This window comes from Nomia melanderi, chromosome 2, assembly GCF_051020985.1.
Source record: "Nomia melanderi isolate GNS246 chromosome 2, iyNomMela1, whole genome shotgun sequence".
NCBI lineage: Eukaryota > Metazoa > Arthropoda > Insecta > Hymenoptera > Halictidae > Nomia > Nomia melanderi.
The window spans coordinates 28,056,130-28,083,860 of NC_135000.1; the positions used below are offsets into that span (position 1 = coordinate 28,056,130).

At 50.8% G+C, this 27,731-nt stretch overlaps 1 protein-coding gene across 4 annotated transcripts in view; it reads left to right on the forward strand.

Moving 5' to 3' along the window:
* LOC116433328 (thrombospondin type-1 domain-containing protein 4) overlaps positions 1 to 27,459 on the forward strand; it is a 54,768-nt gene extending 27,309 nt beyond the window's left edge. For 3 of the 4 annotated variants that reach the window (XM_031991303.2, XM_031991304.2, XM_031991306.2), the window contains 17 exons: positions 11,455 to 11,530; positions 14,329 to 14,480; positions 16,494 to 16,596; positions 18,003 to 18,105; positions 18,634 to 18,806; positions 19,447 to 19,651; positions 19,809 to 19,975; positions 20,456 to 20,561; positions 20,765 to 20,837; positions 21,084 to 21,292; positions 22,624 to 22,756; positions 22,843 to 23,092; positions 23,219 to 23,395; positions 23,468 to 23,632; positions 24,030 to 24,206; positions 24,311 to 24,476; positions 24,795 to 27,459. In XM_031991303.2, the coding sequence (XP_031847163.1) occupies positions 11,455 to 11,530; positions 14,329 to 14,480; positions 16,494 to 16,596; positions 18,003 to 18,105; positions 18,634 to 18,806; positions 19,447 to 19,651; positions 19,809 to 19,975; positions 20,456 to 20,561; positions 20,765 to 20,837; positions 21,084 to 21,292; positions 22,624 to 22,756; positions 22,843 to 23,092; positions 23,219 to 23,395; positions 23,468 to 23,632; positions 24,030 to 24,206; positions 24,311 to 24,476; positions 24,795 to 24,910 (2,551 nt within the window). In that variant the 3' untranslated portion in view covers positions 24,911 to 27,459. The remainder of the gene's footprint in view (positions 1 to 11,454; positions 11,531 to 14,328; positions 14,481 to 16,493; positions 16,597 to 18,002; positions 18,106 to 18,633; positions 18,807 to 19,446; positions 19,652 to 19,808; positions 19,976 to 20,455; positions 20,562 to 20,764; positions 20,838 to 21,083; positions 21,293 to 22,623; positions 22,757 to 22,842; positions 23,093 to 23,218; positions 23,396 to 23,467; positions 23,633 to 24,029; positions 24,207 to 24,310; positions 24,477 to 24,794) is intronic. The other variant, XM_031991305.2, reaches the window with a different exon arrangement.
* Positions 27,460 to 27,731: the final 272 nt, after the last annotated feature.

Here is a 27,731-nt window from a genome sequence, read left to right on the forward strand (position 1 = left end):
GACAATTAAGGGGTTCATCGGACGATATGGGAATTGACATTAAGTTAGGCGAACCAATGAAAGAAAACGCAGAATTCGAAAACTTTCAAAACCGGTCATTTGACCGGCCGCGGTACGTTTAGTGTTAAAGGTAAGCGTGTTCCAGGCCGAGGCAGCCCTGGGCTCGTAACTCGCGCAGTCTTGTACGCATATATCCTGGCGGCGCGGCTGGATCGAGGATCTCCAAGACGGCCGCGAGCCACGGACCGGTTCTTAATAATTAACATATGCAACGTTAATTTTACGGAATTATAATTTCACGTCACTCGGTGGCGGCGGAGCCGACGGGCGAAAACGTGCGCGAGCAAGGAGGACGAACCGCGGGTGGGGGGAAGGCAGGACGCGGAGGGAGGTCAGGATGCATGCACGTCCTGTCTTTCAGCTACCGGCGTCTTTTCAGCGGGGTGGCGGCGGGGAACGCTCCTTTTTGCCGTTTCGAGGCACGGCGAATTAAAGGCGCCGGTAGATGGGCTCGTTAGAATTTTTCCTAGCCGAGATTGAGATAATTTCCCGTCGGTGGCTTTATTACGATACGCGTACGATTCTAATTGCCGACCATTAACCACTTAATAACCGTTGTACCAGCGGTGCGCGCCGGCGGTTTTCGAAGCGGGCATGAGCCACGGTATGGGTCGGTCACGAAACGTTTGCCTATCTTTAACCCTTTCCGTTTAACAGCTGCTTTTACTGTAAATATTCATAATTTTTCTGTACCGATTTATCTTATTAGTATATCATATACTTGTTATATTTATTATATTTTGAGTCAGTGTTCGTTGCACTCTGATGCGAGTAGTAGTTCACTCGTGTCGTAAGTTTCTAAATAGTTTCTTTAACCCTTTGCGGTCCGAAGTGGTCATGGTTTCTCATTTCGAGTCATTGAAGTATTACTTTTGAATGGTACAATTGTGATACTACAAACAAATATAGAAAAAATCGTTAAAACAGGTAGAGGTTGCAACAAAATAGAATGTCGAGTCTGACTCGACATAGGACTGCTAAGGGTTAAGTTTCTGAGTCTTCGATAGTTTATCGCTATGTCTAAAGATCTCCATGGTACGGAGTTATCAGTGATCGGTAAATGTTTACGAACTCCTAATGCATCTTACTCCGCAACGGAATAAAATAAGCGTCGCGATATTTTCAGTGGTACATTAAACATATCGGGACTTCGCAGAAACCAAGCATCCGTTCGATACGGGGCGCCTGAAATTCACTGTCAAACATCGGAGACCGCGTAAACATCCGCAGTCGAGTCATCGAAAAGCGTTTAGCTATCGCTGGCAAAGGATCGGGCTGCAAGCAGCTCGAGCTTTCCCATAACACGATCCGCAGCCGGCGGCTCATAAAACTGATATACGCATTGTTAGGAACGTCATACAGTGTACACTATAGCCGTTTATAGTTCCCCAGCATCTTTTGATGTTATCCTCGCGAAGGTGTATTTCACCGGCGATAGCGTGGAGATAGAGAACCTCGTTGAGGAAAACACTCTCCGAACCTCTCGTTCGGCTCTCGAGTTTTACCCGCGAAGAAAAACGAGCAGGAGAGAAGGAAACTGAAATACCAATCGCGAGCAGATGAGGGGGAACGCGCGGACGACGTTTCCCGGCGATAACCAGCAGGCAAAGTGGATCGACGGCGGAACGATGTCAGTGGAAAAGGGGCTCGTTGAATGACAGCCCGCAGAACGAGGCGATGCGTCCCGCCGGTAGCACGGAAATGTGTCACCGAGCCTATCCTTTGAGGCCGCCACCAAATTACGCGACGAAAGATCCGACGCCGTGTGTCGAGATCCTCCCCTTTCTCGCTTTTTCTCCTCGTGTCTTCTTTGGATCCCTCGTTCCCCGGCTGCGATAAGAGTCCTCGAGTTCCTCTTTGAGGAGTCTCATCCGGGAGAAAAACCTCCTACGTTCGAATCCCGAACGCTCTCCGCGCCGCGCTCGAAGCGGAACAACGTCGTTGACCCGGGGGAACGTTTGATCTTCTCTCGATCTCGTTAAAACGCGGCCGGGGAACGGGCACGTACTGTTTACGGTGCGTCGAAACGCGATCCGGGGGCGGAGTAATCGAGTTCAGTGGAAACACAGTCGAAGGGAAAACTCGGCCGGAAGCTCGCCGGGGACGGAGCCGTCGCGAGGAACGGCTGCGGCCGGCGTACCCACGCGAAGATGGCTCAACTACGCTGAACGTGTCTTGTTAACCGCACGCACGACTGGGCATACGTGGGCTCTCGCGTCCACGTGAAACCTAATACACCGAAAAGCGGGCTGGCCCGAGTGAAACGCGAACGCGAGCCGGCCCGCCCGGAACCGGGAACGCAGGAAGAAACCCCGAAAACGGAGAGACCAGGCTACGGTTGACGGCTGTTCATTCGGATTGACCCCTTGCCTCGCGCACGTATATCGGAGACAAGTTGTGATACAGTTGCTAGGGTCATTCTGGATGACCTCGATCTCGTTTAGACTGTTACATCTCTATGTCTTTACTTTTATAAATACATTTTTGTTAGATATCAATGATACCGATTGTGTTACAATTCTTCTGCGGGCTATCGTCGACTTGCCCTATAACTGGTAACTCGAGTGTTTAAGAGTCAAATGAACTCTTTGTAATATTGAATTCGACTAGTAATGCAAGGTGCGTTATTAATAATAAAGTACACGAAAGCGGATGGAAAGCGACTCGCGAGTTAGTTCAAAGGGTAATCGAAGAAGGGTGTAAGAAGTTTGAAGTTCACGAAAACCAGAGAGCCCGGAAGCCCTCCTCCAAAATGCTGACACCTCTCGGACCTTCATCAACTTCACCCGAGGCTCCCCTCGAAGAAGCGTGTCAAGTAGCCCGCGTCGGGCTGCGCTCGCATCGAGTGTTACTCTAGCCGGCGATTATTAAATCATCGGATTTAATTAATACCGATCCGCGGTTCGGAATCACGGTCGGCTCGAAAGAGATGATTGCGCTCGGTCCCACGGCTCCTCCGCGGCAATGCATTTTCCGTCGCTAATGAATTGGAGCGCGGTCGTCAATGTTCAATTTACGGGGCCGATAACGACGCGGCCCGAAGGATGAGCAGGAATGTAGGTTAACGAAGCGGAGGACATTCGAGATAGAAGATCGCGGCACTCTCGCCGGTCAAGTGGACGCGTGATTACACCTGGTCCATCGGCGGCCAGGTGAGAAGCGGCCCGGCGTCGACGGCTTCGTACCCGAGGCTTTCCGTTCATTCCTCGCACGTACCACTCTCGCATCCTCCCACGCTTCTATTAATAATACCTCTGGAGGCCCGCGTATTTATAGGCATGTCACATCGCCATGCGCGGGCTGAAAAAGGCGCGATATGGAAAGGAGTCCCTCCCCGGCGTTGGGCAATTAAAATTTCGTCAATGCGCCGGGCCCCTCGCTTAAGATTCCCTCTGGCCGGCCGAGGCTCGGCCACTCTCACGTCCGACGATCGTACTTAGAACCGTCGCAAACTATTTTTATACCGTTTCGAAAGTCGCTCCGCTATCGACCGCTGAGAAAGTGTTCGGCGCGTACCGTTTGTCTCCTCGCGCTGGCCCTTCGTGGACAGAGCCTTCTTGAAATATTCAAAACCTTTAGCTGAAGTTACATGATATAGCAAACACTTAAGTACTGGGGAATAAGAGACGTATAAACCGATCTCATATTGTTTGAATGGTTAAAGTATTTCTTTATGATTTTGCATTCCGGATGCGAAAGGTCGATGTCGCTAAGAGGATGATGCTTGTCTTCCGAGGGCTGCGGTGGCTTTCGAGAGAAATTAATTTGTAATTGGTGGCTGAGATTCTAGGGGAATCGTTGATGACGAAGCGACACTGTCACCCTGAAACGGACTACCCCGGGACGGAGTCCACGTTGGCGATTTATTAATATTAAGAGCTGTCGAATTAAGATTCCGCCACGACGGGGGCAGTCATGCATAGATCATCCGATTAGACTCGACAATGAGACGAGCATTGGCGAAGGGTCCAGCCGGGGGAGCTCTTATATTTCATTCCCTCTCGACATCCAGCTCGTGGCTGATTAGCGAGGTAAAAAGCCCGGATGAATCGATAACGATCGATGGAACGCGAAAGTTCATGACTCGCGAGCCGACCACGTCCTTTTACCTTTGTTGCTCGCGGCCGGTGGCACCGGGCGGAATATTCTAAGTACTCGGTGAATCTGTTCGCAGAATTCCGTACGTTTCTTCGCTATACCGAAGAAGACAAGTGGCGCTACTTAGCGAACACTTGAAGATCGAGCGTTTTATAGACACTTTGAAGTGTTAAATCTCTTCTAAGTAATTCTACGCGTTGACAATTGAACCAGCGCTCACTGAAATCCGAAAATCTCATGAAATTGAGGAGATTAATAGGATTTCTGCCGAGTAACCGTTAATTTCGGACTTGTCTGACCAAATGTCTTTTTTAATCTCCTTATATCTTACGTCAATCTCGCTCCCATTCTCATACCACGCGAAGCAACGGCGATCGATGCTCTCCAAACTGTGAATAATCTATCGGCGAATATCGAAAGACATTCCGATAACGACGAGGACAGTGAATGAATCGGCCCGACACGTTCCCTGCATCGGAGACGTTAACGAACCCGCGACAGCACGGATGCCCAGCGTCGACCCGATAATTAAATACTCGCAATAATTACGTTTGCCCCTTCCTTTTCACGTGCAATTAAGCTCAATGATACGAGAAACGTGACACGAATCCGTCGCGTCGCGTCGCATCTTCGCGTCGCGTCGCGGCGATCACGGTCGAGCCGGCTCGTAAAAAGGAAATGGCATAAATCGATAGCCATCGACGCAGCGTCGCGTCGTGGGTTCCGCATTGTCGGCGCGAGGAATGTCCGCGCGTTTATGTTCCGAGCGATGCGCATACGCGAACGTCCGAATCATCGACAAACAGAATTTTTCATTCGTTAGCACAGAATCTCCGGACTCGTTTCATTAATCCATGCACGCGTGCCGAGCTATCGATTTCCAGGCGATCCTCGACAGTCAGGATAATTAAGCAAGGCAAAAATTAACAAGCCCGACACTCTGTGTCCAGTTGAAATTAACTCGTCGTGAACACGTGGACTAGGAGCGCGAGGATATTCACAAATTGGAAATGGACGCTCCCACACGTCGAATTCCGTGCATTCTGCAGACTATTTTTCATTCATCGGTGTAGACGACCCTGGTTCTCGATCTCCGATTGATCGTAGATGAACGGGGGCTAAGTTGTTGCGCCAGGTCACGTTCCACGAAGCTTCAAAGGACCGTCTTACGGCCGGACCGTTCCTCGCGGAATAGCCGCCACGTTCCCGTCGTCATCGCCAAGACGACGATAATTAACCGGAGCAATTTGGGAACGTTGCCCTTCCATTTAACCGACCGAGTCGGTCCACCGGGGCCGCCAGGGTCGCCGGGGAGAACCTTGAAGTGGGACCCGACTTCCACCGTGCGCGGTTCATCGTGATTTCCATCTGTTTAAGTTTGCCCGGACACGTTCTGCCCGCTATAGCGTCCGCGTAACTGCTCGTAAACGCTGAGCGGAGGAAAGGACGGGGGCAGGGAGAGGCGGGCAGCGGCCGGGCTGTTTCTGGTACAAGTCGTCAAGGTGAGAGGACCGATACCAGAGGCCAACGCTTCGCTACGCTTGTCAAAGATGATTCGTGGCTCGATTCTACGGCCGTTAACGTCGCTAACAGTTAGTAGGCGAGGAGACTGCTTTATAAGCTCGTAAACATCGCGTGGAATTATCAGTTGCTTTATCATCTTTCGCTTTTAAACAGAACCGTCCGTTGGCCTTCGTCCATTCGAAAGTCATTTCCGTCATCTCAGCTTAAGCGTGATGTCGTTTTTCGCCTTCAGATTATCCGAATCAGCAATGCAATTGATTAATTTCGATAATCGACTCGACGAAAGCCTCTCGGCGTGCTCGAACAAATGGGAAACTTGAAACGCGACGCGAATTTCAGGGAAGTTCCGCGAACTCCGCGTTCCGCGCCCGTGAGAGCCGCGATTTCCATTCTCCGACGGCGAACTCGAAGAAAAGCTCCCCTCGCTTTGCTAACTGCTACCCGCCGTCGACGCTGACGCGCCGTTCGCCGATAATTTTCCTCAAAGCGCCCTCCCGCGCGTATCAGCACGCGGAAGGCGCCTGGAACGGTGTTCCGGAGTGTGTAACGAGGCGGGCGAAAGACGAACGAGCCTAAACGCGGCGGGAGGGGCGGTTGAATCCCGGGGACTCGTGAAGAACGGCGACGAGGGCGAAAGACGCGCAGATAGAACAGAGGGGAACGGCGAGGAAGGTGAAAAGTTAAGCCAACAAGGGAACCGGGAGACGAGAAACGCGGCGGGGGGGAACAGGAGGGAGAGTTTATGGCGACAACAACAGCAACCGCGGCTCTGTTATCGGAAACCGACGGTGACGGCCTTCTGCTACGGGAACAACGTTGGGAAACGCTTCTCTGATCTCACCTGAGTCTGGGACCCGTCGATCTTGGAGTCAGTTTCCCGTGTGCCCCTTTAGAACAGACTTTTCACTAATAGAGAAACTTTAGTGACTGAGAGGCAGAATATTCGAGGAAAGCGTCAGTCGTCGTAGAAACGCACAGTACTTCAAAAAAAGTCCCCGAACGCAGACTTACTGACAACGTTGTTTAATCAAGTTCAATGGGATCATCTCGTTGCTTGTACTCTTCCACAGTTTGCATCTAACAGAGTAAGCCCTCTTCGACCCCGCCCCCTCGATCACCCAAGGCCTAGTAAAGCAATTATTACCGCAGCCAGCGAGATCGTAGATCCCCGCGTACACCCATCTAAACAGACGGATTCCTCCTCTTACGCGGATTCCGTCATTGTGACTCGGACAAGGCTCGAAGCAGCGGGTTCCCCGTGGAACGTTCTTCGAGGATCTATCCGGCTTCATCATCGTCCTCGGACGTACCGATCCCGCGTAACGAAACGTCGGAATAACATTCCGCGACGGACACGTTCCTCACCCGGAAGCTTCAGCCGATAACGCGGCTCGTAGAGAACATCGGCTCGGACGGTCTGCCCTCGGCAGCGCTCCTTTCTCAAGCAAATTCCTTTGCTCGCCTCCGACTTCCTCCCGTCCCGCCCCCAGCCCGTTCTATCCCTTTCCCGACGACGCGACGGGTGGATATGAAAAAGGAGGAGCAAGGAAAAGGGGAGCGGAGCGGTTAAGTGCGTGGTAATGCACGCATAAACAGGAATGTTCGCAGCTTCTCACGCACGCTCGCATTTATATGCTTCGATCGAGGTGCTCCGGTATCATTAGAGGGAGCCATACGAGACTCACGCCCCCATTGTCCGAGAGCGACTTTCCTCCTGTCCCCTCTCCACGCCTCCTCTTTTTCTCCGCTCCTCGCCCTCCTCGGTTAACGCGGCGGATCCCCGAGACAATGCCCCGTATACGTGTATCGTGCATCATATTTCACGGTCATTCCTTTTTGTGTCCGGCGCGTACGTATCGGGGGTCCCCCTGCTGCCGACGAAAATCCCCGTCCGTACCCGGACCACCGTGGTTAAAATGATTTCGCAGGCCTCCCGCGACGAGGCCGGCCGGCCAGTTGCATTCTTATCCGCTTTTTCGCCCGCAGAAACGACGGGGCGACGGACCCGGCGAATTCCGCCGGAGATTGGAAAGTTACGGAAGGGGGCTTTAATTGTCGCGATGACCGGCACGCGAGGCGGCCGGCTTTCTTCCTTGATTCCCCCGCGATTCGATCTTACACCCTGTTTTTTTTCTCTCTCTCTCTCTCTCTCTCTCTCTCCTCCGGGAATTTGTTTCTTTTTTTCTCTCCGATAGAAAGTAGAGTGTAGAGAGATATACTGATTCGAGACGTGACTTGCGGAAGCTGAGAGCGCGCGAGGAATGTGGGTCGGCTGTGATCCGTAGCGAAGTTTCTCCTGCGACGGAATTTTCGAGAATGTTGCTTTCCTGATTGGCTCTTTCGAATAGTATGGATGATAAGGAATTATTTGGAAAAAGGTGGACACGGTTCCACTTCCGGGTTTAGTTTTGCCACTCCACGATGACATCGCGAATCCGTTGCCAATATGCATGCTATTTTATATTTATCATCTTCGCTGACGCAAACGCAGCGTCCAACGCGCTTTCGCAAGCCCCGTCAAGATCACTCGAACTGTGCATTCTGTGCGTGGCATAAAACAGAGTCAGCATCATGCGTCACCGGTGACCCGGCGATGGGGGATTAATATATTAAGCCGTTTCCGCGGAAATTTGTATTCGAATATTATCGCGTCGGAATTGGAAGATCCGCGCGACGGATTCGCCGATAATATCTGTCCCGCTGGCATTACGCTCCCCGCGGGATTTCCATGTAGCACCGCTCCCATGAATCTGGCGCTTGTGTTACTCCTACTCCGGCCCCGTGTTCACTGACCCTAACTCGCGGAGATGAAATATCTGTCAGAGAAGCGAGCACGCTAATCGTGCGCCATCGTAGTCTCCCGGGTATCATTATCGGATCGTTGCACCCGCTCTAATTAACATTGTCCGATGAGTCGCGAGGATTCGCGAAATCCCGGGAAATGTCTGGCTATCCGGCACTACGGACCGTTTCGTTCCCAGTCGCCACCGACGGAGAAGAGCGTCGATCGGAACGGGACAGCGAGCGCGACAGCGGCGTTTCGCACGCTGGCACAAGCGATACGGGACGTTTTTCCTCGTCGAGCGCATAGCGAACCGATATTCGCGGCGAGAGGGTCGTATCTTCGACCCGTTACGACTCCGATATCGGCGGGCAGCGCGGTGCGCGTCACATGCCGCCGATAAACAATGTCGGTCTTGTCTTGAATGGCGCGGGAATGCTAAAAACCGATCGGTAAGAAGCGTACGCGTGTCTCGGCCGCGCTATTTATCGGCTAGAATCGTCGAGGGCGAGCGGAATAGACGACAGCCGTGGCTGCCACAGGGAGTCAAAGAGGCTCAACGACTTCCACGAACGAGGCCAGATATAGCCGGAAGTTTTTGCCGCGATGGAAGAATGAAAATTGCCCTCGTCATTCGATTTGAGTAATTGCAGGGCGAGAGACTGTTGCCGTTGGCGACTCCTCCTGAACGCGGAAGTTGCAACAGAGATTTTCTGTTGTCGGGTATTTTTAGAGGGATGAGCGATTGAATGGGGCGTTCGTTTATTAATAAGGAATCGAGAGTATCGGGCATTGATGAGCTTCGAAATACTGTGGGAGAGATAAGTGGTGTATGGCTACTTAACAAGTGGCATTGGAGATAAGAGAGCCCGTTCTTGGAACGAAGAGAGCAGGGATCGTTACACCACTGCGAAAATGAGATGAGAGGAGAGAGGTTAACTGGAATCAGAACGGCCGAACACGATTTTACGGCGATCCCGCGGTCTTTCTAGCGCCGCAAAGAATGGCGGGGAACACGTGTTTGCCCGTTCAGGCTGGACACGATTGCTCTCGAGCGGCTCGCCGGCGCAGTTGCAGCAAGTGCAATGCTTCATCGCGCCGCTTGCGTGCACCGAGGAGACCGTCGTCCCTTTCTTAGGCGCTGTGCATACCGAGGCACGCAGTCTAACGCTTATGTCGCCAATAAATAACAAAGTATACAGCTGTAATTCACGATAATCGCATCTAATGGAGTATGATCCGCCTATTTACTTCTGATGTAATTGATCGTCGTATCAGGGAGACAATATGCTCGGAATCGCAGTAATAACAGTAGATAAATTATAGTGAAAATTCTCTTGCTTTTATTCACTATTCTATCATATTTTCTCTTCCGAAGTTTTTCCTTAAATCATCATCTTTTCGTTATTATATTATTTTATATGTTTGCTCCGATGATTTTCACTAATTTTCTTGATTAGTAAATTATCGTAATCTGTAAACTCGGATGTTCTGATTCCTTGCAATTGCTTCCTTTTTTCAAACAATTTTGCCTCTAGATTGTGATATTTATTTTAATTAGCTTCAATTTTGTATTATAATATTCCTCGTATTTTTTTCAGAAATTTCACCGTTTCCCTCATCACAATAAATTACAATTTCTTAATTACAGTTTACTATTATATAATCTACACCAGAAAATTCCGAGGACCACACAAATACCTTCAAAGACCTAAAATTTCCTAAGTGTCTTCATAAACCATGAAAAATATATATGTACTTTCCATCCGTCCCGTCTCGGTTACCTCCGCCGCAGTATTCCGCTTAACCCGAATGATCTATCGACAAGTTACAACCGGTCTGCCTCAACGATTCCCCAAGATCCTAAGCCCTTATTAATCGTACATATTCCATCAAAGCATGGTGTCGGAGCAACGTTATCTCGTTCCTGTCTCGTGTTCGCCTCTATGCACGCAGCTTTACCGCCTCTCGCGGACTCATCGCGTGGAAAGCGAAGACGAGGCTTTTTCTGATTTCGCCCGAACGTGTGTTTACACGTGTTCGGTGTGTGGGTTCCACGCACGCAAGTACGCGACTACTTCAGTGGCAGCGGGCGGTCCGTCTCCCCTTCGCCGCTACGATTCTTCCATCTCTCACTCTCTCTCTCTCTCTCTCTCTCTCTCAGTCTCTCCCCCCCTTTTTCCTGTGTACCCGCCTCCGTCGAGGGACGTAATGATTAATTAAGCTTTCCGAGAAAACGCAACAAGTGAAACGTTATTAGTGCTTAGTGGCACAGTTTACTTGAGCCAACGTCATAGCCAGCTCCCCCCGGCCATCCTGTCTATCCCTCTTTCTCTCTGTCTCTCGCTGTCTCCCCGATCCCTTATCTCTTCTCCTCTATGCCAACACAGACGCATCCCCGGTGCAGTTTTAATAATCGCCGTGGCGAAACGGGCTGGCGCCTGCCGCGGCTCGCCGCACCTAGAACATGCGTGCACGCGATCCGCGTCGTGGAAAATCGAGAACTCGCGAAATCTATGGCGGCGATTATCCGATTATCCGGGGACAGGTTGATCGAGAACACATGCTCGGCTATTCGTCTCGTTTAAAGTTTACACTGCGCGGCCGTCCGCGGAGTTCCAACGACAACACACGACGTTCCAGGCCCTTGATCTCGTTTCCGAGAATATTCCAAAGGTCCGCGCTATCTCTGGGATCCATTAATCGATACCGGGGAGCCGGCGGACGAAAATTATCCGGTGCAACGGGCCTGTAACCGATCGCTACGCCCGCGTCGTTACTCATCCGTGGAAGATTATCGCATTCTTGAAATGTCTATCCCCGCTCCGCGCCGAAAGACAGATATTTGCCGCGATAACGGGATAATTGGCTCGGTTCAACGGTCGGCCGGACGGTCGCGAAAACCGGCCGCAGATTGACAACGATGATAATAAATTGCATTCCATTTACGTCGGATTAATTAAGGCATCTCTCTGCTATCTCTGTTTCAGATCGATTCTAGCTTTGACAATGCTCACCGCGGCCACCGTATCCAGTACCCACGTGCCCGACAAGTATCCCATCGAGGTGAGTTTCCGTCGTGGCTGTTTCAGATAACATCGGTCACACGATCTTCCGAGCTAATTCCGCTTTCCTCCGAGCATTAGTCTCGTATTCCATTGCCGTTGATTCTATAGATCCCACCGTGTTATCTTCCGCCGATATCTTCTCCCCCCTTCTTCGTTCTCCTCTTTGATCTGAATCTTGTTTCTCCGAAGTGATCGTAGCTCTATCCGATCGTTCGAATGGACGAGCCGCATTAACGCGTTCGCTACTGGAATCGGATGTTTATGAAGACCCTGATTTCAAGAAGATTGTCTAGTTCGTTTTCATACACGTCGTGATTGCTATTCGTTGTATCTTTCTTATAAATATCACGAAGGGGACTCGTCGGATTTAATGAGATGTCGCAGCTAAGAAGACTGTCGCTTCTGTCAACATCTGTCGGCCATAAAAAGCGCGCGTGTTTTTCTTTCTAAATCCCGCCACACTTTTCGTCGATCCCTGTTTACACAAGCCCCGAGTGCTACGTCGAATGGACAGGGCGGTCCCGCGTTCCTGATCCGAAAGAAAACTTCGCCGACAGTTTGAAAACGTGAAGAGTCGTGGCCCTCCGGCCTCGACATCGATACGCGAAAAGTATCGGCTTTCCGGACGGGGATATGTTCATTAAGCCTGGTAGCTCGTCGGATTTTCAGGGTAATCTGATACGTAACTCCTTGCCGGTTAACTTACGGCCGTAATAACGTTATCGTAGCTATCGTGTCCATTAAGATATTTTGCCTCGAACGTACGGCCCGGGACGGGGACCCGGTGCATATTAATTTAATCCACTTACAGGAATTAATAAGCAATTACGTGGACGTTATTCTTGGGTGGCACGCGGTGGATAATTAATTGACACTGTTGGAGCTTCCTAAATTACATCCGAGGATGCAGGCTGCGCGACCAAGGACGGAGTCGTAGGCGATCAACGCGGCGCGCAAACATTCGAGCGTGCTGCGAGCTCGCCCGGCGAACCGCGCTTCTAGCGCGTTTAAATGGATCGTTTGTTTTGAGAAATATTGCGATATCGCGGGGCCGGGCTCGCCTACCAGCGTGTCCCGGCTCGTGAAAACGCGGCGTGTTCCTCGTTGATGGCCGCGTATAACGTGTCCCTTTATCCGTGTATTAGCATCTTAACGAACCGCGCGTGTCTAATTGTTCACGAACGATCTCTCAATCTTCCGGGCGCCGCGGAGGACGTTTCGCGACCGGTTCTGCTCGCGAAACCCGTCGACGAGTATCGGGTCATCGATGATTTCGCGGCAACCTGTTGAACCCAATCGAGATAACAGCGGCTATCGATCGGAACTCGCTTTTGAACGGTTGTTCTCGTTAATTGTAAGCTTCGATAACAATCGCTGCGGCTTTCTAACGAGGCATTCGCGATTTTAACGGGCTCGATATCGCATTGTTCGACTGTGCTTCTGTCCGCAATAAATAATAGTATAAATGAAATAAAACAACGGCCCCTCGGTGTCCTGAAATGTCTGCTAGCATTTTCCTAGAACATAAATACGAGTATCTACTTCGTACGTCAACGTTATATCTTCAAAGAAACTCATATTTCCTCCGGTAACGAGAGAAAGATTTCTCCCGGTTTTTCGGAATCAACGAACGTTCGAGTACCGTTGAAATTTCCCACTGAAAAAACCTTTTCACCGAGCGGAATTCCCCGGGCAGCTCTCGCAGCCGTAAGATTAAGAGCGCAGGGACGGGGAAAGAAGAATCCTGAAACGCGGCTCCATTATTCAGCCATGTAGCGCGGGTCTGACGAGCGACGGTCCGTATCCCCTTCGCAAAGTGTTTTCGCGGTGTGTACACTGCGAGGGGAAAGGGTTCGCGCGCGATTAACGTGCCGGGGCTAATGCCTGGCATTACGGAAGCATTACACAGTGTTTCCGCGAGTTAACGGCTCCCCGGGAGCCGCTCGAATTTCGAATTCAACGGAGCTCGCACCGCTCCGGAGCCAATCGCGACAGCTCCAGATACCTCAGGACCCGGGAACACGTCGGCAGAAGCGCGATGTTTCCTTTCCGTCGTTAACTGCGGCACGTTGACCTTCCGCGTTTTACCTCTTTTAATCTCTTCAGCATCTCGCGTTTTCAGCGCGCCCGCCGCAAGGAGTATTTCAATTTCAAACACGAGAGGCCTCGCGATACGATTTTCCGGGCGTAATTAATCGTGATCGATAAAATTAGTCGCGCGCTGCTTGATACTGTGCACGGAATCATCTTTCAATTAATTACGGGAACGATTGACACGTCGCAATATCGCGTCGCGAGTGATCTAATTAGAGCTCCGATATCGCGGAAGTACTCGATATTAATTGTGAAACAAACAGTTTGTATCCGGAGATGTATCAGCAGGTAATGCGTGCGTCTCTCTCTCCCCCTCTGCCTGTGCCCCTGTCTATCGTGTAATTAACGCGACCGGATTACCGGTACGAGGATCGGGCATTTGATTATCGTCAGCGGGCGCAATTTCGTTCGCCGCCTCCTGATTGATTAATCCGGCGAGCCAAAGGAACGCCTAATGAAGTTAATTATGGGCCAGGCGTGCGTGATTACGTAATGTCTCGAATTCGCCCTTCCGCTCTTCCGGAGTCCGAGACAATGAATAACGATGCGTAATGAACGTTTGAGCTGAAGCCTTCAACGCGTAACGCGAAACGGTTCGCGTGAATTGCTTTGCTTCGATTACGCTCGACGCTGATTTCTGTCGAAGAAAGATTACTTACGTGGTTATTGGTGGCTGGACATGTTGTCGCTATTGATTTTCAGGTGTACCATATGCTGCGGGAGAAGTCCCAGTTCGGTCTTGGTCGGGATAATCGCGTCAGGGGAACCTGGGGACCATGGACACCTTGGAGCGACTGTTCCAGGACCTGTGGCACCGGCATCCAATCGCAGTCCCGCGAATGCGTGCCCTATCAGTAAGTAGAACGATAAAGTTTCTTTTGTAAGATGTAATGGGCAATTATTAACTGGCTTTTGCAATTAAGTGTCATAAAGCGGTAGAAAGAAGGGAGTTATTTCTTTAAAGTTTCCGTTAGCCTATCTCATACAGTTGATACCGGATCCTCCTCGTGTGTCTGATCCTATTATAATATTAAGTACCCTGAACGAGATATTTGTATACACGTTTGTACATGTAGACGTACACCTTGTTCGTAAATACGTTGCAAAGTTCAGGAGTTTCTAGAATTGGATGCAGGTAGTTGAATCGGTAATAAATGTTAATGGGATTTTTTAGCCTCTTGTAGGCCTATTGAAACCGCTAATTGAGCACTCTATTATAGTAACGTCTTTATCGTTTGACTTCGTGAAATCTAATCGAAACGCGAAGTTTCACAATACCACAGCCTTTGAATCGATAGTTTTCGAATACTACTGAATACCATTCAAATCATCTATATGTCTAAGCCAACTACAGCTCAGACATTAAATCTCATTTAATCTTCCGCATCTCGGAAGTTATGAAGACTTCAAGAACCATCGGAGTAATACCCTTAAATCGTTGCTGGACGAGCAAAACCGAGTAATTTAGCATAGATTCCGTTAATAATCACAGGCACCGCTGTACCGTTAACGTTCTTCGTGATCAAAGGCCACCGTTGGCTATTTCCACGAACGAGCCAACCGATCCTAGTAACACCTACACGAGCTGCGACCAGAAGCAGACAGCAATTCGCGAAACCCAACATCGCGTACCGCAGATCTCTCACGTCTTGGCCGCCTATTCGTTCGCTCGCAATGCTCCGGTCTCGTTATTGAACGAAGAACGCGAATGAAACGGAAAGCGACAACGTCAAGAACATTCACGTCCAAATGGATCGTCATATCTCTTTATCATCTTTGATTTCGCTCGCGTTCTTTGTTACGCGACTGGACCAATAACCAGAATCCGTGAACAGCCAGGCATCACTGTTACAACTACGCAACCGAGCATTGCGCGTAGACGGTTTCCCGTGGTTCTGTGCGCTTTTAACTTGTCGGTGGTCGGCACAGACGAGAGAGGCGAAGGTTACATGCATCACTCGATCGGTCCCTCGCGTCCCGTGATTCTCAGAGCCGTTCGTACCACCTGCCAGCCTGACGTGTATCGGGAGAGCAAATTGCGGATCGGTAGCAGCGGAAGATTACACGCTGGCGTGCCGAAGACGCGGACGCTTACTCGGCCGGCCCCGAAACGTGTTATCGTCGCTGACATTTACACCTTTGTAACGCTACCTGCGCGGTTACGGTGGCTCCACGCAGGATTTATCGGTGGGCCAGGAGCGGCCGTGTCGACGATAAAATAGATTGAGACCCCTGTACCGTTACCAGCGTTTATTATTTCTTTTTTCCCCTCCGTCTTGGTCCTTCGAGTATAATAAACGCGCGCCGTCTACGCGCCTTTCGCTCCGCCAACGACAACCGATGCGTATAGTCTTTCCCGCGTGTCCCGCGAGAGACGCTCGCTCGTGCACGGGCCTCTCGGACAAATCGAATAGTCTCAGTAGCGACGCTCGCCGATGTCTTCGCTCGCCTGATCGATTCCGGGACGGACTACTGAACGCGCCGCTTGTCTAGCCTGCCGGCGACAAGGTGTTTTAACCTTTACGTCGTGTATTTGCTCTTCCGTATCTAATCTTGTAGCTGCCGCGTCAACTCGCTGTTGACAATGCACTTTACCGCGGGTGCTCGTCGCGGATTTCGAAAGCAACTTGTGTCCATTGAATAAATTGCGAGAGTAATCGGTGAAACGTTATTTTCTACTATCCGCAGATACTCATGCGTCTATGGCAGTCAAGAATGTGTACGTTGATTCAATACTGCTTCGATCGTTGCCGGAGAAAATCAGGCTTCCGCTTATGTGTTCGTTACCAAACACAGAAAGGGGAACAGGTGATCCGGAATGGATCGATCTCGGAATGGTCGGCGCTAACGCGAACGATTTGTTTCAGGAGGCTGCTGAGGAAGAGGAGCGTCATCTCGGGGAACCGGACGAGCACCTCGCGGCCTATTTGCATCGGCACGTACAAGCGGTACCACACGTGCAACACGCAGGTAAATCAACGGGACACGCGAGGCCCGGCTTGATGTTTACGCGTTCGTTTCCTGTCCGGGCAGCGTGATAGATTAACGTTTGTACTTCGTTAGTGACGGCTCGCGGACTTTGTTCGAATCGTCGCAGAAGATAATTAGCGGGCGTGCCGCTACGCGCCGAACGGCCCGACGAACACGATGCTCGAGCTTGTCCCTTGAATATTCAACAACGAACGAGCGCTCCCGATCTTGTCGTTTGAGTCTTCCGTGCTACTACGGAAATTCCGTGGGCAACAGTAGAAAGGATTCCGTGTCTCGCGATAACTTAGAGCTAGCGTTGATCCGGCAAACTCGAGTACAAACGTTACGATTGCTTCAGCTAAACGGCGTGGGACACGTTCCACCGATTAACGAGGTGATTCTTTCCATCGGAGTCGTCAGAAATCGTGACGCGAACAAATCGTCGCGCAGGCCAATTAAGGATCCGGGTGACGGCTGTTAGACGAGTGTTTAAAATTCATAAGAATGATCACCTGCGGAGCCGTAGACTCGCTCGCGACAAGCTCTGCCCTTTTGCCGAAGGTTCCCGCCGCTGGCAATTAAATCTTCTCTTCTTAGACTCGAAGGCGCCGTCGCGGTATCCGCCCGACCCGCGGACGCTACGCTTCCGGATTGTTCTCGAAACGTTTCGAATCGCAGCCGCTCGCTCTTTGCGAAAACTGATCGAATTCCTTTGAACCGGGCGCAGTGGAATCAAACGCTCTCGAACGTGATCGAATCGTTCCGAACAGGGACAGAATTGAAAATCCACGCTTCTCCAATGGGCGTTGGATACGCTGTCGCGTTCCAGAATCCGCGGACTATTCTTTTATGAGCGAACGTTTGCAGTAATCGGGATTCATTCGCTTCAAAAATTAAATACAATTTATCTCTAAACGCACTCGTGTCGCTAGCCCTATTCAAAAGTAACCCCTTCAATTAAACATTTCAACATAGTCTCCGTAACATTGTGAAAGCGCAACGCACCGTCGGGGGTTGTTTTAAAATCTGATTCGAAAAAAGGGGAAACCTAAAGTTGATGAATGCGAAGGCGAAAGAAAGGACAGAAAAAGCGGTATTAAAAGCTGCGTTTCAATTTACATTAAAAAGATCTCGTCGGTTTACCAACGCGCGGAGCCTATTCACGGATTCGCCGATCCGTAATTAATCTTCCACTCGGAAATTACGAGGATAACGATCCTCCGCGCCGTGTCCCGCAGCCGAGCGCTCGTAGCCGTCGAAAGTTCGGCAGCGTGGACTCGTAACGTTCCGCGGGAAAAACGCGTCGCGATCGACTATCGCGGTGCAGGTCCGTGGCGGGTTAGCGCGGGCGTAACGACTTTCCGTCGTAATAACCGAGAGTTTAATTAAGCCGTTACTGGTGACAGAAATGCCCGAACTTCCCGGAGGATTTGCGGGCGGAACAATGTGCCAAGTACAACGGAAGAAACTACAAGGGCGAGAGCTACGATTGGGTTCCGTTCCTGGACGGTGAGTTAAAGCCACTCTGAGAGTTCCCCGAGCTCCCAGTGTTCCGTCGACGGCCTGACGTTTAAACGTGACGTTGTAATTACCGCGGTTCGCCACGAAAACGCCTCGCTCCTCGCAATTATGCCGGAGTTCATTCAGAGTGACCGAACGACTTCAGCATCGGCGATCCCTGATTCCATAAACGCGGAGCTAACAAACAATATCACTTCGAACTCGGAAACTCGATTCCCAACGCGTACGTCAACGAAGTTCGAAGATTGCCGCGCGAGTTCTACTTCGGTAGACGTAGGTTTGCTCGGACCGAGGCTATGCGCACACGAGCGACGTGTTATTTTGGAATAATACAAACGTCTTCTTGTCCTTGTTTCCATGAGATAGAACTTTATTTCTCCCGTACTCCAAAACGACAACTGACTCGACATTTCCCCCGAATTGCTCGTGTGCGTTCGGTCTAACTGTTCCCGTGAATGTTACTTGTCCCCCGAAAATGACCGCTGCGCGTTCTTAACCGTAATTACTGTTGTCCAGCGCCGAACTCTTGCGCGCTCAATTGCCGTGCCGTCGGCGAGCGTTTTTACGCAACGCTTGAACCGGCAGTAATGGACGGCACACCCTGCGACGCTCCGAATCTTCGTGGACATAATGCGGGAATTTCTATGGAGCGCACCGACCGGTGGCTCTGTGTCGCCGGACAATGCAAGGTACGATCAACGAAACACCCCGCCGGAAATTGATCACGATTCAACCCCGATACGATCGACGCTGCTCGCCCGCGATGCTCTTTTTTCCCTTTCCCGCACGCCAGTTCCCGCCGTTTCACGTGTTTTTAATTACACCTCGCCCGGTCGCCACACGGCTGGCCATTCCCTTTTGTTCCCCGGATCTCTTCCCTCTTTTTGCGCTGATCCTTCCTTTTGTCCGCGCCAGTCCCCGCTTAACCATCCGCCATTTTTGCCCGGCTTTAGCTGCGGCTTGCCCCACTACTTCTTGGGACCGGCTTCGCGGACTGGGCCGCAGCATGAGCTGTCTGTCGGCTAGAGTTGAAGCTAGTTTGAAATCGATAGAATGCTAAAGAATCTTTACTGGAAAATTCTTTTTAGAACGACAGATATTAGAGCAACTCCAAGAACTGGTGGAGACAGTTTCGCATCCGTTCAGCGAGGAAGAAAGAGTATGAGAAACCTATTCGCTGACTTAGAGCCCACGATGCTGAATTTTTAAAGGCTTCCAATGAATCGTCGATCAGCGTCGATACCCCGTCTCGATAATTTGAATAAACGAGACAGCTGTAACCTCGAATGCGTGCGTCATTTAAAAACGGTTTTTTTTCCTTTGTTCAAGCCTGTAGGCTGCGACGGTGTGGTAGGGTCCGGAGTGACGACGGACGCTTGTGGTGTCTGCGGTGGTCAGGGTAAAGGTTGTCGGCTGTACGAGGGTATTTTTATGGAACCAATCCTGCCCAGGGGTCATCAACCCGTGACCACCATACCGAAGGGAGCCATGTCTCTCAACATCTCCGAACTTCGGTTCAGTAGCAATTTCTTGGGTAGGCGATCGCGAGAGAGATAGAATGATAGAGAGAGAGAAAAAGAGAGCGAGAGAGAGAGAGAGAGATGAGAGAGATAGGAGTGTGGTGTGCGGCGCGCGTGTCGCGCTCACGGCACGGTCACGTTTTCTTCTAACGATCGATCCGATCTGTTTAGCGTTGAGAGACAGCAACGGTAGTTACATCCTGAATGGGCCGTTGGCTTACAGTCCGAGCGGCACTTATAAAGCGGCTGGCACGACATTAACATACCAGAGGGGTGACAGAAGCCGCGTGGAGTGCATCTTGGCAACCGGGCCGCTGAACGATTCTTTGCAGTTAGAGGTACGCTCGTAAAGAAACCTCTGATATCTCTCTTTCGGGACATATGTGAACCGCTGGTATTTTTTCTTCCCTTCTTTAAAACGTTGACTGCCACTGGCATCCATCACCGATGCTTCGAATCGCTCGAGAACAATTGCGATGTCGTCGATTGATAACATTTAATAACGTAACTGTAGATAATAGTATAACGTCAGAATCATGATGTTAAACGAGTAATAATTTCGTCTACGCATCCTCGCTACGAAAGAATAAGCGATGCACGAAACGCCGAAGAACCTCGTGGCAGTCAACGCGTTAATTGTCCTTTTCTTTCTCCCGTTCATTCTTTCATTCCCCGGCGCGTTTCTTTTTTCATTTCTCGCAACGTCGAGAGTCGTGTCGATACCCCCACGACTCCGGGATCTCCCATTGTCCGTTTCCAGCAACGTCATATACATCGTGGCCGAATGGTATTGTATCTTTTCGAATTTGTTCCCCCAGATCCTGGCGCAGGAAATGAACCCCGGAGTGCTTTACAAGTACATGTTGCCGTTAAAGGAGACGCCGAACGGGAGGCCGCTGATAGCGCCGCCCCTCATCGCGACAGGTAACCATTTTCGCCGGCGCGCGGCAGGCCGCCGCTTAATCGAATGCATTTTTCACGCCGGCTGACGATTGTCTACGGTTATATCCGCGCGCGGTTCCTTGCGCAACAGCGGTTTATGGCCGCGCGCGCCATGACTCACATGTAAATGGGAAACGCGCGAACAACCGGCGAGTGATTTGTTGCTTTCTCCATCTTTGTTGCAGGATCGATCGATCGTGGCAACGAAATACCTGATTCGGATGCTAGCGTCGTTTCGACGGTACCCGCGACCAGAATGTAAATATACCACAGAACAGCATATGCAGCTTGCCTCTTCCCCCCGCGGAGATTAAATACTGTCGAGCCGGACTGCGCGAGACTGTGCTTGTCCCGTTGCACGATACAAAAAAATAAAAAATAAAATAACAGAATAACAATGAACAGAGAAAACGAACAGAGATAGAAAATACAGAAAAATAATCAAATACCGTACAGAATGGGACCCGCGCGATTCGTCTTCGTACAGATACCTCGCTTTTCCAGATCCAATCAGAGAGTCGATTTATCAACGACAAATCACGAGCAGAGCCGACCGCGGCCGCGCGACAAACCACGGAAGGAAGAGATGAAGCGTCAGCCGACCACCGTGATGGCCGGCGATCAACCAAAGTCGAAGGCCAAAAAGAAGAAGCGATTGAAGTTCGCTTGGAAGGTGTTTGGGCTGACCCCTTGTTCCAAGGAATGCGGCGGAGGTACGGGGCACGCCTATTCTTCGCGAAGTAGCACCTCCTGATCCCCGCAGCGACGGCTTTTACGCTCGCTTCGAGGCATTCTTCGCGATCATCGACGCGCGCTCACTTTTTTTCGAATGTCTTCATCTTCGGAGGAAAGTGCCCCGCGATCGGCGATGGCGATAGCGGATCGGTGAATCGGGAGAAACCGACGGAACGATGGCGGATTCTGATAGCTCGAGACGTCAATCCTCAAAGGATCTCGCGAACTTGAACCTTCATTTTCGAAGAACCAATAGCAAAAAGGACCTTTGATAAAATTTCTCAGATCTTAATACGATTTGACGAAATTCAGATTATATTATCGGTTGTTTAGATAAAGCCTTCAAACTCGAATCTACTCGAATCCTAAAAGAATCCAAGATCGCTCCGCAGAATCTCCCGTCGAACGAACGAACGACAGCTCACAATCAAGGTCCGAATTGCAAAAGAACATCGGTGAGGTTAGATTCCATTGGAACGCCCATTTTCTACTCGCTCGCGATCGACGGCGCCACGACCCACACGCTCCGGCTGCGACCCCGATTTTTCGGGCACGGTAATTAAGCGGGCAATTAGGGAAAAAAGAGCGCGTAGACAATTGACGCTCATCCTAGAAGCAGGCAGATGGTTAGGGGGTCTGTCTGGGTGTAATCGAGTATCGCGCGTGGGAAGCGTTCGTTTCGGCATTATCGCCGAGTTTGGAGGGCCGTGAGAGATTACGAGGCTCGATTCGGCCGCCGCCGCCGTCACGGAAGTTCCGTCCAATTCACGAAATTTATTAGCAGGAAGCCCCACATCCGCGCGCGTCCCACGTTATTATTTTCCATTGGACGTCTCTCTCCGCGACGCCTGAATTGTTGCACGCGACCCTGTTCAACCGCCGCCCCGCGAAGAGAGCTGCCGAGATTCCGCTTCATTTTGACTGACAGCTCATACGGGCGAGCGCAGATAACGTCGTCCCGGCATGTCACTGTCAACTTAATTCCTCGGGATCTCTCTTCTCCTTCGTCGTTAATTGGCCCTCGAGCTCGCACAAGGTGCAGCTTGAAAGACCGTGAAAGGGTACAATGGAACTTCCGTCGGAACCAGTAGAACGCCACTGTATAATCCTTAGAAAAAAGTTTCTCTCACTGCGCCCGAGGAACTCTTCGTTTCCCCATAAACCCGAGCCGAAATAGCCTGAACGTCTTAATACCCTCGCAATAACCTAGACTGGCAAACAAACTTCTTTCTAAAGGAGCCCCGAAGTTTCTCAAATCCATTGTCCACGTTATCCGCCGAACTTAGCAAAGCTCTCGTAACTGCTGCAGGGATCCAAAGCGCGATCTTAAAGTGCGTTCGCGAGGCGAACCAGATGATCGTGAACGAGAGACGGTGCCGCAACGTGGGAAAGCCGCAGCAGCCGCCCCCGTTGCGTTGCAACGACCACCCCTGCCTCGCCAGGTAATTCCCAGCGGTATATTCCCCGACGCGGCCCCGCGAATTATCGTTCCGTTGAATTAACGGGCTGGCACCGGTGCCGGTTTTAGATGGAGGGCGGAACCGTGGAGCGAGTGCTCGGTCAGCTGCGGCGCCGGTACCAGGACACGAAAATTGGAGTGTGTGCAGGAACTGAACGCGAACCTGACAATGCGAGTGGCCGCCGGTGCGTGCGTCCAACCGCCGGACCTGAGAACCGTGGAAACCTGTACGAAACCAGCCTGCACGCTCGGCCCGGAATTGAGGCACATGCACTCCCAGCACGACACACCCAGATGGGACGCCGGCGCATGGGGCCCGGTAAGTGGATCTTGTTTTTCATCGCCGTTTAATAGTCGTAGACCGCTCGTGTGAACGTCCTCGAGCGGCTCCGCTCGACCGAAGATGCGCTGCTCCTCGAGATACAACGGCTTTTTGCGATCGTAGTGCTCGACGACTTGCGGGCCGGGAGTGCGGAACCGAACGGTCACGTGCATCACTTCGGGCAAGTCCTGTCCGTCGTTCACCAAGCCCGAATCCGAGAAGGTCTGCGAGTCCGCGCCGTGTCCGCGCAACGGCGCTGAGCAACGGGCTCCTTGGTTGCACTCGGACTGGTCGTCCAAGGTAAGCGCGACGATAGGTAAGCGATGACGCGTCTTGGTTTAAACGATTCCTTCGGTTCGGCCGCTGTTACAGTGCTCCGCGGAGTGTGGCAGAGGAGTAGAGACGAGGCAAGTGGCGTGCGCCGATGGCAGCGAGCTGTTTTGCAATCCCAAAGAGAGACCGGAAACGGAGCGGCAGTGCTTCGGCCGAGAAGCGAGCTGCGATAGCGCCAAGTGGTTCGCCGGCCCGTGGACATTCGTTAGTAGAAAATCACTAAAATAGATTCTATCTCTGCTTTGTTTCGGTCGCATAAAAGTTGTTGGGTCTCTCGTTTCTAGTCGATCGAACCATTCTTTTTACCAATCGAACGGTTCTTGTAATCTGTAAGTTCTAAGTACTCCTAATCCCCTGCTGAACAACCGTTACGCCTAGACCGAGGATCTTTATTCAATGATAAATCTTACGGTAATTCTATATGAAATTAATCCGTTGATATTATTACATGAGAAAAGAGTTCTATTTTACATAGGACTCTCGTCGCTCAACCGCGTGAGCGTGCATCTGCATAAACATCCGCGGTCTATTAATGAGAATCGCGCGTCTGTGAAAGCGGTTGGTCTGTCGGAATGAGCGTGTCGCGCGAATGTGGTTCCAGTGTTCGGTGTCGTGCGGAGTGGGTGTCCAGTACCGGGACGTCCTTTGCGCCGCGAGGACGAGCAACGAGTTCGTCGTGTTGCCGGCGAACAACTGCAGCGAGTCGAGGCCGGCGAACGAGCAAGTGTGCAGGTCGTCCCCGTGCCCGTCGGAATGGTTCACCTCGGACTGGTCGAAGGTAAATCGCGCGCGCAAATTTACGATCCCGTCGGGATCCCGGCATTCTTTTTTCCCCCCGTGCGCCGCGCCGCGCTGGTGTAAATACTGCAAAACGGCTTTCAGTGTTCGGCGACGTGCGGGACCGGCGTGCAGACCAGACTGGTTCGTTGCATCCTCGAGGGTGTCGCCGCCGCGAATTGCATAGAGGCCGACAGACCGGCGGACAGACAGCAATGCAACTCGGATCCTTGTAAGAAGGATCCCCCCGCGCCGAGCAAACCACCGAAAAGTAAGCACCGACGTTCTACCCCTTGCCTTATGATTTATTTCTCAACCATGATCGGTACACCTGTTTTGCCATTGACAATTTAGATAAATTCCACGTCCACGTTACTGTTCTAAAGTGTAACAATTGTCAATGGAAGAATAATATTTAACGTGAATTCGGAAGAGTCTGGTATTGTAATATTTATGCTTGTTCTATTCGAAATCTTTACCACGAGACTGACACCTTATTATGAGGCAAGGGGTTGATTACATCTAAAAATTCTATGCTCCGTATTCTACATCCTCGATCGATGCACTAACAAACGCCGAATGGTTTCAGAAGCCTACGAGACGGCCCAGTGCAACGACAAACACCCGAATTGCAACCTCGTAGTGAAGAATGGCCTCTGCCGGATCAAGTACTACAAGTATTCTTGCTGCCGTTGCCGCGATTAATCACCGAGATCGCCACCGTTTCAGGCAGGTCCATCCCTCCACGGTTTCCGCAGCCGTTTCATCGCGGTTCCGCATCAGCCTCGTAGACGCACGTCCCTTTTAGCAAATGTAACAACGCGATCGTCGACTGGAACGGAGGAAGCCGAGCACCCAAGACTGCTGCGAAGCGACACGATCGTATTATGTATAATTTTTATTTAACACGAACCCCACCTATCTAATCCCGCGTAGCTTGATCGCATTGATCGGTCCTGCTCGATCGGCGGACCCGTGAGGGATCGTTCGATTCCCGTCGAAACGTTCGCGGCCGGGGAAACGGGACGCGCGTTCGGTCGGACGAAGCAATTCGCGAGTCCAGATGTGATCGACTAGTCGTCTCGAGTGTCCGTTTAGAGGAAACGAATCGATGTCCGAGGTATTTACACGAGAGAGCATGTACACCCGAATACGCCAATCGCGACTCGCATTGCGCGGCTTGCGTTACGCGTAGACAGAAAGAAATCGTCTAAAGAGGACGCTGATATAACTGATTAGAGTAGATGCAAATTCTCAAATGCATTTTCAACGGTGACGTGCTATCGACACGGTTACACGGTAATCAGTCAGTACCATAAACAGAATGCACAACTAAAGACTCCTCGTGTCCTGAGTGCCGGTTCTCTATCAGCGCATAGTATGCACGCGTATCGCCCCGCGCGTCGATACGTCTGTGTCCATTCTCTGCGATCGCGTGGACAGCTGGCAGGGGCGTAATTTTGCCGGCGGATCGCTCGCCTCGACCTTGCTCCCCTGTTCCAATTCCAATGAATCGACGCAGCTGAGAACGAGTACACGGGTCGACCTTACGGCCCCGAAGCGGAGAATGGTCTGATGGTCAATAAAGATGTCGGAAGTGGAAAGTTCCTGCCCAATTTTTTCCAAACTCCTGCGATACCGTGGATTCAGTGGTCCCGGTGACCTCGCGATAAACATGTCTCGGTCCGCCGCGAGTAGCCGGGGATTATCATTGTTACGCCCCTGGATAAGTTGCGATCCATTTGCATGCACGTTCCACGCGAAAACCTGTACTCCCGTGTACCTACATACATATGTTGCATATGTACGCGAACGAGCCCGTGACGGGACGAGCGGAGAGTTTGCTAGCGATGGGTCTGATCCGAGCGGTGATCGCGATTGAACAAATTCAAACTCGATTGCCGTGGAACTCGTTTTATCTCAACTCGTGGAGCTGATTCTAGTAACTAGGTCGTTCTACTTTCAATTACTGTTTCTTAGAACGGGAGCTGGTATTCGAATAATTTAATTCCTTTCGAAACACATGTTGTATATCGCATCTTCGTGCATTCTATACCGAACAGTTTATTGTTATCCGTAGTCGATAACCTCAGTTTAGAATTATTTCGTATGTTATCATCAAACGCAGAGTCTCTGCAATGCGTAAAAGTTTGCAACGTAAAAGTATCCGTGCCTCGAATAGATAGACGAACGTTCGAAGTAAAGGAGAAACAAAGGATTTTGAGAAACGCTTGATTCTACGCGGATCACAATCGACACGAATTCGTCCCATCGCTAGCCCGGACGCGCGAAACGGGACGGGCTCGAGCGGAACGAGCGAGCACGCAGTCTGGAGTCTCAGCGAAAAGAAAAAGTAAAACACATCGATCGATACGGCTGCATGTGCTCTCGGTGTACATTCGATAGGTAGACCGTATTAGTTGCAAAACGTTATTTATCGTCCGTTCGCCTGTATCGACGGGGCGGACGATGGATGCGAGCCGCGGGCAATTTCCGTTATCGAGCATTTAATTAACATATCGAGTTGAACAGATCCGGCGATTTTGATTTACGAGCCCGTCTTATTAACGACATCATCCGCGTCGCGGATCGTACACACAAGAAACATCGCGACTGACGTATTTTTGTTAAGTCGGAGAAAGAATCCTTGAAAAAAACTGCGGCTCAATTAAATTATTCGAAGAAAGAGGAGCAAAGAGAGAGAGAACCGATCGAGCCGTTCGCGTATCCGTCGTTTCCACGTGGTCGACGTCGACCGATCTGCCCATTGTTAATCAGCGAGGATAGCGAGTAGCGATAACGATAATTATAGTAATGGTGTCGAATCAAATATACGCTTGTCTGTGTAGAAAGTATAAAGAAGAGATCACTGGTAAACCGTAAACGTAACGCATAGAGAATGAACTTCTCCAACGTCCAGCAGAAGTCGCGACGAGGTCCTCGAACGTTTGTCGATTAGCGTCGTCGATCGTGCGCCAGGTAACTTAGAATGTAACACGAACGCCGATTAACATTTAAGTAGAGTACCATGTCCTAACAGCTAGAACGGTAACCTCGTCAAAATTGCGCGGGCAATCAATCCTCAGTGTCAATTAAAACGCAATTCCGGTTTGCCTTCTCGATGGCCAAGGAAGTTTATCACGAGCACCGCGTGCCCCGTGCAGAAATCCACTTTGTGTCCCTCGAGAAGCTGTTTCCGATTTCTGTTTCACGATTACCATCCGTTCGTTTCAATAAACTTTCCGTTCTCCTTCTATCGTTTACTTTACTTTACACGGACGCGTTTTCCGTCAGGTAAGTGTCCATTTTTTCATTATTTTTAGTGGATGCAACCAACGATCCTTTCCGTTAACCGTAGTGTTTACGTTCTGTTCCTCGATTCGTTACGATTCAATTTCTTAATTAGCGTCCGTTGTTAGATTCGATTGTTCTCCCGTAGTTCATGATTTTCCGTTCACCGTAAACGATTCGTCGCTCGAGAAGGTACACACACACACACACACGCATACACACGTTCAATCGAAGA